The sequence below is a fragment of the Somniosus microcephalus genome, chromosome 9, assembly GCF_052327205.1.
Source record: "Somniosus microcephalus isolate GS21.2 chromosome 9, FLI_Smic_1.0, whole genome shotgun sequence".
NCBI lineage: Eukaryota > Metazoa > Chordata > Chondrichthyes > Squaliformes > Somniosidae > Somniosus > Somniosus microcephalus.
The window spans coordinates 62,763,965-62,778,798 of NC_140995.1; the positions used below are offsets into that span (position 1 = coordinate 62,763,965).

At 47.9% G+C, this 14,834-nt stretch overlaps 1 protein-coding gene across 2 annotated transcripts in view; it reads right to left on the reverse strand.

The window, feature by feature from the left end:
* The window catches only part of disc1 (DISC1 scaffold protein), a 108,785-nt gene that overhangs the window by 11,813 nt on the left and 82,138 nt on the right, over positions 1-14,834 (reverse strand). For both annotated transcript variants that reach the window (XM_085996665.1, XM_085996666.1), the window contains exons 9-10: positions 13,838-13,898; positions 961-1,219 (exon numbers count right to left, since the gene is read on the reverse strand). In XM_085996665.1, coding sequence (XP_085852791.1) covers positions 961-1,219; positions 13,838-13,898 — 320 coding nt within the window. The remainder of the gene's footprint in view (positions 1-960; positions 1,220-13,837; positions 13,899-14,834) is intronic.

The window sequence follows — 14,834 nt, forward strand, 5'->3', positions numbered from 1 at the left end:
TCCCAAAATCACGGGTCCCGACCCCTTCCCGCACCCAAACCCGCCTCCATGCCAGTTTCAAAGGAGGCAGGTACCCGCCCCGCACTGGGACCCACCTACCCGAGGCGGGAAGGGATTAGTGCCAATTAACTGCCTGTTAACAGGTAGTTAACAGGCAGTTTTTAGCCTAATCCCTATTTTTGATGTTGAAGTATGGGATTCCCGACGGCTCCAAACCACGCCAAGTTAGAGGAGGCGGGCCGTCAGGCTGAAGGACTTGTAGGGGTCGAGATGTCGGTGTTCAGGTGAGTGATGTGTGCATGAGTGCAAAGGTAAGTGTGTTTTGTGTGTCTAAAGTGATTAAATAAGTTTTACATACCTTTTCAGCCTTCCTTCCTTTAGGTTCCGGGAGTCCCTCATCTCACCGGCACAGAAAGCAGAATGGCTGTGAACTGTCAAAAGTGACAGCCTGCAGCTTTCTGTGTAGGAGAGATTTCTAACTGAGTCTGTGGAGATGGACTCAGATTAGAAGTAAGACCGTCAGTGTTTGACAGCTTCAAACAGCTGTGAAACACTGATATTTCATCTGTCAAAAGCTCTTGACAGATGACATTTCAGTCTGTGACGTCACCTGTTGCCGGGTGGCCCTTAATTGGCCTGCTGAGCCCGCTGGGCAGGCTCAACAAGGTCAATCAAGTTAAAATCGTGTGGATTGGCCGCATCTCGATGGAGGCGGGACAACAACTCCGAAAGACTCCGGAGTTAAATTCCTGCCTATAGACTCAGTTATTGGGACAGATTGAGTCATCATATCCACAAATATGTGGGAACTGGTAAGGAGCAGATTATCTAAGAAACCTTATTTAAGAGTCTCCCAGTAGCTAAACTCAAACTGTTAAGCTGTTACTGAATCTAACAGTGGCACTGCATTGGCAACCAGTGTCAAAATATTCGATGTGGAATACAGAATACAATGGTTACCTCAGATGAATCAGTTTCTTTTTGGTCAGAAACAGAACACTGTATAGCACACCAATCTTGTTTACTTGGAAAGACACAGTCCCTTGTATCTTTAACCTCTGAGCATGCATCTTCAATGGCCTCATCCTCTTCATCTGCTCGGTACTCTTCTCCTTCAGAGGCACGGTAACTGGCCTCTTTCAGCTGTAAACTTCTGACAAAGAGCTGACAGGCCTCTAAGTCTGCTTCCCACACTTTGTCAAGCAGCTGGCTTCCACAACTGAAACAAGAGCCAAGGAAAGTTAGAGATATCCTGCAAAAGCTGCCAGTTACACTACAAGTGACCTACTTTTTTGAAGTTTAGAATGACCTTGTTTAAATTGTTACTCAAAGAATATTATTGTTCATTTAATCAGTTACATAAAATAATTAATACAATCGTAGTTTAAAAAATCTACCGTAAATTAATTTTAAATACACAAAATGAAGTAGCCAAAATACAGTAACTGAACTGCTTATACTCTGGCATAGGGTTATAACAACTGTTTTATGATGGCAAAACTTGCATTTATATAGTGCCTCATTAAATCTCTCAGAAACAAGCCAAAGTGCTCCACATACAATGAATCCCTGTGAGTGCAGTTATCTCGACAAATGTGGCAGCCATTTTCCACACAGCAAGATCCTACAAACAGCAATGTGATGAATGACTAGTTAATCTTGGTGTAAAAGTAATTTTGATGTATCTTCAAATGTTTTATTGCATTTTAAACATTCTTAGAAATGCTGTTACTTAATTTCATGAATGCTTGCCACAAAATACCCTTTAGAGCTTCAATGGAATCAGAAGAAATTTACTTAGATCAGGAAATGTGTTCAAAATCAAGTTGATACAAAATATTTCTAAGTTTAAGGTTGCTGTGATAAGAGTTGGGAGGTGCCTTATTGGCTTTTTGCTATTATAATTAAATACCTCAGTCACATTTAGTTTGTTTAAATTAAATGATCCAGTTGTTTCCCATTGAATCATACATTCCAAGAACGTAATTTAAATAACAAATCAGTACTATTTGCAATCCTAAACATAGGAAAAGGAGTAGGCCATTGAGCCCCTCGACCCTTGAGGGTAAATCAGTGTCAGAGAAGTGTTGAAGGTAAATCACTGTCAGAGCGGTGGGAGGCATTCAAGGAGGAGACAGTGAGGGTCCAGAGCAAATATGTTCCCACAAAGAAAAAGGGTGGGACTCCCAAATCTAGAGCCCCCCTGGATGTCAAGGGGCATACAGGGGAGGATAAGGGGAAAAAAAAGGGAAGCTTTTGTCAGATACCGAGAGATCAATACTGCAGAAAGCCTAGAGGAGTACAGAAAGTGCAGTGGTGAAATTAAAAAGGAAATTAAGAAAGCAAAGAGAGGGCCTGAAAAAATATTGGCAAGTAAAATCAAGGAAAACCAAAAGATGTTTTATAAATACATAAAGAGCTAGAGAATAACTAAGGAAATAGTAGGGCCTATTGGAGACCAAAAAGGTAACCTATGTGTGGAAGCGGAAGACGTGGGTATGGTTTTTAATCAATATACTTTGCGTCTGTCTTCACAGAAGAGAGGGACGATGCAGACATTGTAGTTAAGGAGGAGGAGTGTGAAATATTAGATGGGATAAACAGAGAGAGAGGGGAAGTATTATGAGGTTTTGCATCTTTGAAAGTAGATAAATCACCAGGCCCGGATGAAATGTATTACAGATTGTTAAGAGAGGCAAGGGAGGAAATAACAGAGGCTCTGACTATCATTTTCCAATCCTCTCTGACTCTAGGCCTGGTGTCGGAGGACTGGAGGACTGCTAACGTTGTGCCATTGTTTAAAAAGGGAGAAAGGGATAGACCGAGTAATTACAGGCCAATCAGCCTAGCCTCAGAGGTGGGAAAATTATTGGAAAAAATTCTGAGGGACAGTATAAATCATCATTTGGAAAGTCAGGGATTAATCAAGGACAGTGAACATGGATTTGTTAAGAGAAGGTCATGTCTGATTAACTTGATTGGATTGAATTCAATCCAGAGAAGTGCGAGGTAATGCATTTGGGGAGGGCTAACAAGGCAAGGGAATTTTTTTTTTAATTTGTTTATGGGATCAGGGCATCGCTGGCAAAACCAGCATTTATTGCCCATCCCTAGTTGCCCTTGAGAAGGTGGTGATGAGCCACCTTCTTGAACCGCTGCAGTCAGTGTTGTTAGGTAGGGAGTTCCAGGATTTTGACCCAGCGACGATGAAGGATTGGCGATATACTTCTAAGTCAGGATGGTGTGTGACTTGGAGGGGAACTTGGAGGTGGTGGTGTTCCCACGCGCCTGCTGCCCTTGTCCTTCTAGGTGGAAGAGGTCACGGGTTTGGGAGGTGCTGTCGAAGAAGCCTTGGCGAATTGCAGCAGTGCATCTTGTAGATGGTACACACTGCAGCCACTGTACGCCAGTGGTGGAGGGAGTGAATGTTTAAGGTGGTGGATGGGGTGTCAATCAAGCGGGCTGCTTTGTCCTGGATGGTGTCAAGCTCCTTGAATGTTGTTGGAGCTGCACTCATCCAGACAAGTGGAGAGTATTCCATCACACTCCTTACTTGTGCCTTGTAGATGGCGGAAAGGCTTTGGGGAGTCGGGAGGTGAGACACTCGCCACAGAATACCTAGCCTCTGACCTGTTCTTGTTGCCACAGTATTTATGTGGCTGGTCCAGTTAAGTTTCTGGTTAATGGTGGCCCCCAGGATGTTGATGGTGGGAAATTCAGCGATGGTAATGCCATTGAATGTCATGGGGAGATGGTTAGACTCTCGCTTGTTGGAGATAGTCATTGCCTGGCACTTCTGTGGCGCGAATGTTACCTGCCACTTATCAGCCCAAGCCTGAACGTCGTCCAGGCCTTTTTGCATGCGGGCATGCACTGCTTCATTATCTGTGGAGTTGCGAATGGCGCTGAACACTGTGCAGTCATCAGCGAACATCCCCATTTCTGACCTTCTGTTGGAGGGAAGGTCATTGATGAAGCAGCTGAAGATGGTTGGGTCTAGGACACTGCCCTGCGGAACTCCTGCAGCGATGTCCTGGGGCTGTGATGATTGCCCTTCAACCACCACAACCATCTTTCTTTGTGCTAGGTATGGCTCCAGCCAGTGGAGCGTTTTCCCCGATTCCCATTAACTTCAGTTTTACTAGGACTCGATGCCAGACTGGGTCAAATGCTGCCTTGATGTCAAGGGCAGTCACTCTCACCTCACCTCTGGAATTCAGCTCTTTTGTCCATGTTTGGACCAAGGCTGTAATGAGGTCAGGAGCCGAGTGGTCTTGGTGCAACCGAAACTGGGCATCAGTGAGCAAGTTATTGGTGAGTCAGTGCCGCCTGCTAGCACTGTCGATGACACCTTCCATCACTTTGCTGATGATTGAGAGTAGACTGATGGGGCGGTAATTGGCCGGGTTGGATTTGTCCTGCTACACAATAAATGGTAGGATTCTAAGAAATGTAGAGGAATAGAGAGACCTTGGAGTGCATGTCCACAGATCCCTGAAGGTAGCAGGACAAGTAGATGAGGTGGTTAAGAAAGCATATGAGATATAATCTTTGCCTTGGATAATAAAAGAAAGTAAGAGCAGAGAACTGTATAAAAAACTAGTTAGGCCACAGCTAGAGTACTGCGTACGGTTCTGGTCACCACATTACAGGAAAGATGTGATTGCACTAGAGAGGGTACAGAGGAGATTTACAAGGATGTTTCCAGGACTAGAGAGTTTTAGCTATAAGGAAAGATTGGATAGGCTTGGGTTGCTTTCTTTGGAACAGAGGAGGCCGAGTGAAGACTTAATTGAGGTGTATAAAATAATGAGGGACCTAGATAGAGTGGCTAGGAAGCACCTATTTCCCTTAGCAGAGAGGTCAATAGCCAGGGGGCATAGATTTAAAATAATTGGTAGAAGGATTAGAGGGGAGTTAAGGAGAAATTTTTCCACCCAGAGGGCGGTGGGGGTCTGGAACTCACTGCCTGAAAGGGTGGTAGAGGCCATGGAGGGATTTCAAAATAAGGATGAGAATTTTTAAATGGAGGCGTTGCTTAACCGGGAGCCAGTGTAGGTCAGCAGGGGTGAGGGGTGAATGGGGACTTGGTGCGAGTTAGAACACGGGCAGCAGAGTTTGGATGACCTCAAGTTTACGGAGGGTAATACATGGGAGGCCAGCCAGGAGTGCGTTGGAATAGTCAGGTCTAGTGGTAACAAAGGCATGGATGACAGTTTCAGCAGCAGAGAGGCAGAGCTGAGGCATAGGCGGAGTCAGGCGATGTTCTGGAGGTTGCAATAAGCGGTCTTAGTGATGGCGCGGATATGTGGTCTGAAGCTCATTTCGGGGTCAAATATGACATTAAGGTTACGGACAGTCTGGTTCAGCCTCAGACAGATGCTAGGGAGAGGGATGGAGTCGGTGGCTAGAGAACGGAGTTTGTGGCGGAGACCTAAGACAATGGCTTCGGTCTTCCCAATATTTAGTTGGAGGAAATTTCTGGGAGTATGATACTGTTGCTATCACAGAGACATGGGTGTCGCAATATTAATCAAGGAGTCAATTACTGCAGTAAGGAGGGATGGTATCTTAGTAGGTTCCTCTAATGAGGCCATATGGGTAGAACTTAAAAACAAAAAGGGGGCAAGCACTTTGCTGGTAGTGTACTATAGGCCCCCAAACAGTCAGGGGGAGATAGAGGAACAGATATGTAGGCAAATCTCAGAGAAGTGTAGAAATAATAGGGTAATAATAGTGGGGGGTTTCAACTTCCAAGATATTAACTGGGATAGTCAGAGTGTGAAAGGCTCAGAGGGTGCGGAATTCTTAAAGTGCATCCAGGAGAGCTTTTTGAGCCAACATGTAGAAAGTCCTACAAGAGAGGGGGCGGTACTGGACCTAATTCTAGGGAATGTAGCCAGGCAAGTGGTAGAAGTGTCAGTAGGAGAGCATTTTGGTGACAGTGACCATAATTCGGTGAGATTTATGGTAGTCATGGAAAAGGACAAAGATGGACCGGAAATAAAAGTTCTAAATTGGGGGAAGGCTGATTTTAATATGATAAGGCAGGATCTGGCCAAAGTGGACTGGGATCAGCTACCTGTAGGAAAATCCACATCAGAGCAGTGGGAGTCATTCAGAAAGGAAATAGAGAGAGTACAGCGTCAACATGTTCCCGTAAAGGTCAAGGGTGGGACCAACAAGTCCAGGGAACCCTGGATGTCTGGGATATACAAGAATGGATTAGGAAATAAAGGGAGGCTTTTGGCAGATACAAAGGACTAAAAACAGTGGAAGCTCTGGAGGAATATAGAAAGTGCAGGGGGGTACTTAAAAAATAAATTCGGAGAGTGAAGAGGGGGCATGAAAAAACACTGGTGGGCAAAATAAAGGAAAATCCCAAGGTGTTTTATAAGTATATTAAGGGCAAGAGGATAACCAGGGAAAGAATAGGGCCCATTAGGAACTAAAGTGGCAATCTGTGTGTAGAGCCAGAAGATGTAGGTGAGGTTTTAAATGAATATTTTGCATCTGTGTTCACTATGGAGAAGGACGATGTAGGCATAGAAATCAGGCAGGGGGATTGTGATATACTTGAACAAATTAGCATTGAGAGGGAGGAGGTACTAGCGGTTTTAGCGAGCTTAAAAGTGGATAAATCCCCAGGCCCAGATGAGATGTCTCCCAGGCTGCTGTGTGAGGCAAGGGAGGAGATTGCAGGGGCTCTGACACAAATTTTCAGAACCTCTCTGGCCACAGGGGAGGTGCCAGAGGACTGGAGGACAGCTAACGTAGTACCATTATTCAAGAAGGGTAGTAGGGATAAACCAGGGAATTACAGGCCAGTGAGCCTAACATCAGTGGTAGGGAAATTACTGGAAAAAATTCTGAGGGACAGAATTAGTCTCCACTTGGAGAGGCAAGGATTAATCAAGGATAGTCAGCATGGCTTTGTCAGGAGGAGATCATGTCTAACCAATTTGATTGAATTTTTTGAGGGGGTGACTAGGTGTGTGGATGAGGGTAGTGCAGTTGATGTAGTCTACATGGACTTCAGTAAGGCTTTTGACAAAGTCCCACATGGGAGACTGATCAAGAAGGTAAGAGCCCATGGGATCCAGGGCAATTTGGCACATTGGATCCAAAATTGGCTTAGTGGCAGGAGGCAGAGGGTGATGGTCAAAGGTTGTTTTTGTGACTGGAAGCCTGTGTCCAGTGGTGTACCGCAGGGATTGGTGCTGGGTCCCTTGCTGTTTGTAGTGTACATTAATGATTTAGATATGAATGTAGGAGGTATGATCAGTAAGTTTGCAGATGACACAAAAATTGGTGGAATGGTAAATAGCGAGGAGGGAAGCCTCAGGCTACAGGACGATATAGACGGGTTGGTAAGATGGGCAGAACAGTGGCAAATGGAATTTAACCCTGAAAAGTGTAAGATGCATTTTGGGAGGACTAACAAGGCAAGGGAATACACAATGAATGGTAGGACCCTAGGAAGGACAGAGGATCAGCAGGACAGGTAGATAAGGTGGTTAAGAAGGCATATGGGATACTTGCCTTCATTAGCCAAGGCATAGAATATAAGAGCAGGGAACTTATGATGGAGCTGTACAAAACGCTAGTTAGGCCACAGCTGGAATACTGTGTGCAGTTCTGGTCGCCACACTATAGGAAGGAAGTGATTGCATTGGAGAGGGTGCAGAGGAGATTCACCAGCATGTTACCTGGGCTGGAGCGTTTCAGCTATAAAGAGAGACTGGACAAGCTGGAGTTGTTTTCCTTAGGGCAGAGAAGGCTGAGGGGGGACCTGATTGAGGTGTACAAAATTATGAGGGGCATAGATAGGGTAGATAGAAAGGAACTTTTCTCCTTAGTAGAGGGGTCAATAATCAGGGGGCATAGTTTCAAGGTAAGGGGCAGGAGGTTTAGAGGGGATTTGAGGGAAAACTTTTTCACCCAGAGGGTGGTTGGAATCTGGAACTCACTGCCTGAAAGGGTGGTAGAGGCAGGAACCCTCACAACATTCAAGAAGCATTTAGATGAGCACTTGAAACGCCATAGCATACAAGGCTACGGACCAAGTGCTGGAAAATGGGATTAGAATAGATAGGGCTTGATGGCCGGCGCAGACACGATGGGCTGAAGGGCCTCTTTCTGTGCTGTATATGACTTTAAATCGTGGTGAGGTAGAGCTGGGTGTCGTCAGCGTACATGTGGAAATTGACGCTGTGTATTCAGATGGTGTCATCGAGGGGTAGCATGTAGGAGGAGGCCAAGGATAGATCCTTGGGGGACACCAGATGTAACAGTGCAGGAGCTTGAAGACAAGCCATTGCAGGTGATTCTCTGGCTATGATTCAATAAATAAGAATGGAAACAGGCGAGTGCAGTCCCACCCAACTGGACAACAGTGGAGAGGCGTTGGAGAAGGATTATGTGCTCAACCGTGTCAAAGGCTGCGACAGGTTGAGACGTTAAAGAAACTGTGTAATATGAAATGGTGGTTTATCATACATATTTCACTTGGTTAATGAAATATTTTTGGTATTGCCTTTTTATTAAAATCAGTGTAATATCTCCTATTGAAATCCAAAGCCAGCACTTTCATATTATATTGTCACATAAAGTATTAGCTGCTGATTGTAAGCAGACAGCCAAGAGCACTAAATATAACTCCTGAAATATTTATAGTTTGGAGGAAAAAACACATGTTTTCACTTCATTTTCACAGGAGAGAAAGAAACTATAGTAGAAACAATACAATGACAAGTCATATTTAAATTTGAAAAGCCAAATGTTTTGGAAAAAACTCAATGTACATTGAAAATAAGGTAACGTGATTTTTTTTCTTGCAGTGACTTTGTAAAATCTATCTGTATGAAAGTTTTGGCAGCCATCATACATCAATTATCAAAAGTATTTCAAAAAAGAGAAATAAAGGCAGACAGTCATTTCATGCTGTGTTTTTTCTCTTTTAGTCAGAAATTCACAACCAGCTTCCAATCTAGAAACTTCCTTCACCAAAAAGCAATTAAATACTGATCACCTCAGGCTGTGTTTATTTCCAGTAGTTAAGACTTTGTGGCCTTAAAAGGAAAGTTCATCTTAAGCAGAAATCCAGTTTAGCTGCAAAATAATACTGTGCAGTACATGGGACGCACAGTATGATATTCTGTTGGTAAGTGACACTGCTTATTCTTCTCCCACTCCAAGGAGACCATGCTAGAACGCTGCTGCACGTCTAAAACAGTGCATCATCTGGAATAGTTCTGATGAATGGTCATCGACCTGAAACGTTAACTCTGGTTTCTCTTCCCACAGATGCTGCCTAACTTGCTGAATTTTTCCAGCATTTTCTGTTTTTACTACAAATTTCCAGGATCCACAGTATTTTGCTTTTGTTTTAGTGTATCATCTGACTTACTGTGAGTAATGACACAGGAAATTCACTAGTAAAAAAAGTACTAGCATAATGACATACTGGAACTGGATTTCAATATTTACAATCTTGCATTAGACCTATAGGCCTAGAAATTCAGTATAGCCACGTTTGGGGCGCTACAGCCGGGCGGCCGCTAAAGTTCGCGCCACCTTCGCTGATATTCAGTGGCATTGCCCCAAGAGGTTGCTGCTGCGCTAAAACAGGCGATGCACGACTATCATTAGGCGCTAAGCGGGAGGCCCGGGGCGATACCCCCGAGGGCGGGCGCAGCGCAGGTGCGGCGAGTTGCTGATTGACGGCAGACACTCTGGCGCCGGTCAGCTCTTAAAGGGGGAGGGTGGATTTGTTTGCCTGCCACGCCCTGCACACTGCAGCCCTGAAGCAAGGCCTGACCACTTCTGCTTCATCTGTGCAACGCCCAGGACTATGGAGAAGGCCAGGGAGAGAGCGCAGCGCTTCAGCGACGGCGACCTGAGGGTGCTGGTTGGCGCAGTGGAGCGCAGGCGCCATGTTCTGTTCCCTGAAGGTGGCAGGAGGCCGCTGGCCAGCGCCTATCGGAAAGCCTGGAGGGAGGTGTCAAACAGGGTGACCTCCAACAGCGTGGTTGCCAGGACTCCTGTGCAATGCCGGAAAAAGTTCAACGACCTCACTCGGGTTGTCAGGGTGAGTACCCTTTCCAGTGTCCTCCTCATCCCTGCATGTGCACCTCAGTTTATGGGCAAAGGGACCTGAAAGCCCTAATGGCCAGCCCTCATCCAGCAGCTATGGGACTGTCATGAAAATCACTTGCACATTCAGCACTTTACACACTGTACAAGCTATTCGACCATGGGAGGCAGTACAGCCAAGTTCAGGGCTTCACACTGTCAGGGCTAGTCCACCATGGGAGGCAGTGCAGCCAAGATCAGGGCTTCACACTGCCAGGGCTAGTCCACCATGGGAGGCAGTGCAGCCAAGATCAGGGCTTCACACTGTACTTAGAGGCCGTCCTTTCTCTTGCAGGCCAAGGTGGCGCACAATCGGAGGCAGCAGCGTGAGACCGGGGGAGGCCGTCCTGACCTCAAAGAGCTCTCCGACCTGGACCAGCGTGTGGAGCGCATTATGGCAGGCCGGCTGATTGGCCCCGTCGCCAGTGGAGATGCCGACCCTGTTCTGGGCCCCAATGGTAAGGGCATCACCTTTTTGACCTCTCTCTTTCCACTTGCGCCTCAGAACAGCATCCTTTGCCACTGTCCGACCAATGCAGTGCATGGCAGCACTCATGCCTCCGTCGCTGCCGCCCTGTCCTCACTCTAAAGCAACTCTTGTGCTTCCCTGCTTTCAGATGGTGACTCGCCAGGTGAGGAGGCGGGCCCTCAAGCTGCCACTGATTCAGAATTCGAGGAGGAGGAGGAGGAAGCCGGCCCATCAGTGCCACCCTCAGCCGAGGCAGCCCATGGCGATGATGGGGACACGTCTTCCCTGGAGGGGAGCCGGGGGGAAGGGTCGGAGGAGAGTGAAGCTCCGGGGCCCAGCGGCCTGCACCAACGCGGGAGGGGTGGGGAAGCTCAGCGGACTTCTCCCCGGAGGGTGAGTGCGGCCTCCAGTCCTGCGACGGTGAGCGCAGAGGAGGTGCGGCTCCTAGAGGAAATGGCCGCCCAGGCTGAGCGCAGGCACACTGAGCTCATGGCTGCAGTGGCAAGGATGCCTGACTCCATAGAGTCACTGTCAAGGAGTGTGCAGGAATTCGGGGCAGCACAGGCGGCTTCTAGCCAAGTGCTCAGTCGTGCCGTCCATTCACTGGCTGGTGTCATGCGGACACAGACCAGGGCCACACGGGCACTAACTGCTGCCACCCTCGCTGGATCGGCCAGGCATCGCCAGGGCACTCGCCACGCCGCAGCAGCCCAGCAGTCTGTGCTTCAGCAGATTGCTGCGCATGCTGCAGTGCTGGCCCGTGCGAGTGCCACTGTCTCAGGCGACCAGGGAGTACCTGTGATCTGTCAGGTTGGCAGCATTCCTGCAGCCGACACTGCCACTCCTCCGTTGCAGCTGCCACCAGCCGCTGGACAGAGTGCTGCCGCACAAGCAGAGTTGCACTAGTCAGCAGCCGGCCCCTCCAGGGCCAGACCTGGTCCAGGCCGACCCCCAAGGGCATCTGCCGTCTCGCCATGTGACCCTCAGCAGCCTTCCCCCAGCCTTGCTGCAGCCACTGGGGTCCCAATGAGGAGGAGCTGCAGGGCGGGCAGGGGCCAGTCACGGATGCGAAAGGCATCACCCTCGCAGGCCAAAAAGTAGAAGGTGTGCCCAAATGTTTTGTTTCACATGCAAAGGCTGAGACTGTTCGTTTCGTGTTTTTTGAAAGGCCGAGATTGTTCGTTTTGTGTTTTTTGAAAGGCCGAGACTGGTCGTTTTGTGTTTTTTGAGGGGGCTTCTCTCCATTAGTTTGTAATGTGGGAAGGGCAGAGGTTTCCAAGTAATAAATGTTCTTAAATCGCACTGTCCATGCTTTATTTTGCAAGTCCTGGTTGCCCTGCTCGGCTGAGGGCTTGTGGAGCGGCTACATTCATCTGGTGACATTGGCACAAGCCATTCCCTGAGAGGGGGCCTAGAACCGACGTTCAATAAGCCGCCGACGGGCGGCCCTTGCACTTTCTGCCTCCCTCCTGTGCTGGTCCTCCTCCTCCTCAGGTGGTCCTCCAATCTCTGGTGGCAGTGGCTGAGTCCTGCGGATAGCCAGGTTGTGCAGCATGCAGCACACGACCACGAAATGGGAGACTCGCTCAGGCGAATATTGTAGGGCTCCTCCGGAACGATCCAGACAGCGGAACCGTTGCTTCAGGACGCCGATTGTTTGCTCAATGATGTTCCTGGTTGCTTGATGGCTGTCATTGTATCCCTCTTCAGCAGGGGTGCTGGGCGCACGGAGCGGGGTCATCAGCCAGGTGCACAAAGGATAGCCTTTGTCCCCGAGAAGCCATCCTCGTGGGTGAGGCTGGGCCTGGAACATGTCTGCCACAGAAGTCTGGCGCAGGATGAAGGCATCGTGGCTGCTGCCTGGAAAGCGGGCATTGACAGCTAGGATGAGCTGCCTGTGGTCACACACCAACTGCACGTTGAGCGAATGGTAGCCCTTCCGGTTGCGGTAATCCTCGGCATTCTCTAGAGGTGCCCGCAAAGCCACATGCGTGCAGTCAATGGCGCCCTGCACCATGGGGAAGCCCGCTAATGCTGCAAAGCCCATTGCACGCTGTTGCTGCTTGACAAGGGCCATGGAGGAGGTGGTGAACTGACGTCTCCTTCTGAAAAGGGCATTGGTCACCTGGCGGATGCAGCAATGCACGGCAAACTGGGAGATGTTGGAAATGTCCCCAGTAGCGGATTGGAAGGAGCCGGTGGCATAGAAGTTGAGAGACACCGTCACCTTCACTGCCACCGACAGAGACGTCCTGCTCCTCAGATGTGGCTGCAGATCTCCGCGAAGCAGGTGGCAGATCTCAGTGACCACCGCCCTTCGGAATCGCAGCCTCCGAACACACTGCTCGTCAGACATGTTCAGATATGAGAACTGCTGGCGGTATACCCTGGGTGGGTAAGGCCTCCTTTGCCGACGCCTGTTGCCCCCTCTCCGTCTGGCCATGACTGCCACTCTCTCACGGCGTCTGTGAGCCCTTTGAATGCAATGGAGAAGGCCAACGTTTGCACCCATTGCAGCCCCCATTATATGTTTGCAATCAATGATATGACACTGAAGTTAAAGACAAGTGGAAAGCTGTGGCCTGAAGCCACAAGTACCTGTGCGAGTGTTGAGCCAAAGCAGAAAGCTCTCCACCTTTGTCTCTCTGCAAAGATCCGTCTCTCACAAAGAAGGAGTGTTGCAAAATGGCTGCCTTTTCTACTGCAGGAGGAGTGCCCTTTAATTTGCGCCCCCCGCGCCCCGCAGCGACTGAGAACCGTTCCCCTCTACCAGTCGCTAGGGGCGCCAGACGCACAATAGGCCGGCGCCACTGAATTTCCGGTTTGGGGCGAACAAAGGGCGTTGCACGATGAAATGACGTCAGGATCTGCGCGCGCAGCTGAGCGCGCGCAAAGGCTTTGTGCCGCCGCTAAATCTTTACTGAAGTTGGGGAGAGGCGCAGATCGCGCTGCGCCCGGCCGCTAGTCGCCTAGCGCCCAACATCTCCTCCTCCTAAGGCGCTAGCGGCTGGCGCAAGCAACTGAATTTCTAGGCCATATTGTTTTACAATTCTACTTTAAAAATGCAGTTTTCTCAAATACAACCGCGCATTAACAGAAATTACAATTAAATTGAAATTACATTACTGTAAAGATGTAACAAATGCACAATTGTAGATTAGAAAAATAAAAATATGCTGAAGTCTAAATCTCAAATTCTGAAGACTTATTTAAATATCTGACAGAAACCCTTACCTATGAAGTTTGTCTTCTAGGACTTCCATATATTTAAAAACATTTTCCCTCAAGTTATTCTCTGCAAATTAAAGCAAAATATGAACCATCAACATCTAATAGATTTTTTGGTGAAAATAATATAAAACATTTGCCGATGGTGGCTATCCTCTACATTCAGTGGTAATTTTATGTACCCCTTCCCAAGTGCAAAAAAATTATTATGCATAAACAAATATTAAGTTAAAAGATAATATATTCTGGCAATCTAACTGTGACTCACAGCCATAAAGAGAACTGCACTTCTTGCATATGTTGTAATAGTATACAATTATTAACATAATAGAGGTAGAAATTAGTCGGGGCCTGTTTTTAGGCCCAAACTTGGTGCTGCAAGCACAGCTTGCATCCAAACAGAGAGAGGCCTGAGGCATCCCCGAAATTGAACCTCGGTTTCGTCTACATATTTGGGCCGAGCTGCTGGTGCCTCTCACGCCCCACGAGCAGGATCGCCAGGACTCTTGCTCCTCCTGGCTCCACAGAAAATGTAATTGATGAAGGCCCCCACAGGCGGACGTTTGTAACCAAAGGACCATATTCAATGAGTGAGTTTGCTCAATTCAGGACCGGGACTTGGAAAATAAGGCAGGAAATGGAGAAGCAGGAGGAATGACAACAGCTCAGGGTTGATACAGAACTTAACCTTCCTTTACACTCCATTCTATTTCCACCACACCCCATCACAGACACAACCTTGCATATATCAACAGCTGGCTGTTTGGGAGAAAGACTGCTCATCAATAAGTTATATAAGGACAGCAAATGCTGGAAAGACTCAGCAGGTCAGGCAGCATCTGTGGAGAGAGAAACAAAGTTAACGTTTCAGGTTGATGACCTTTCGTCAGAACTGAAAAAAGTTAGAGATGTAATGGATTTTAAGCAAGTACAGAGGCAGGGAAAAGGGGGAGGGGAGGAATGAACAAAAGGGAAGGTCTGTGATAGGGTGGAAGGTAGGAGT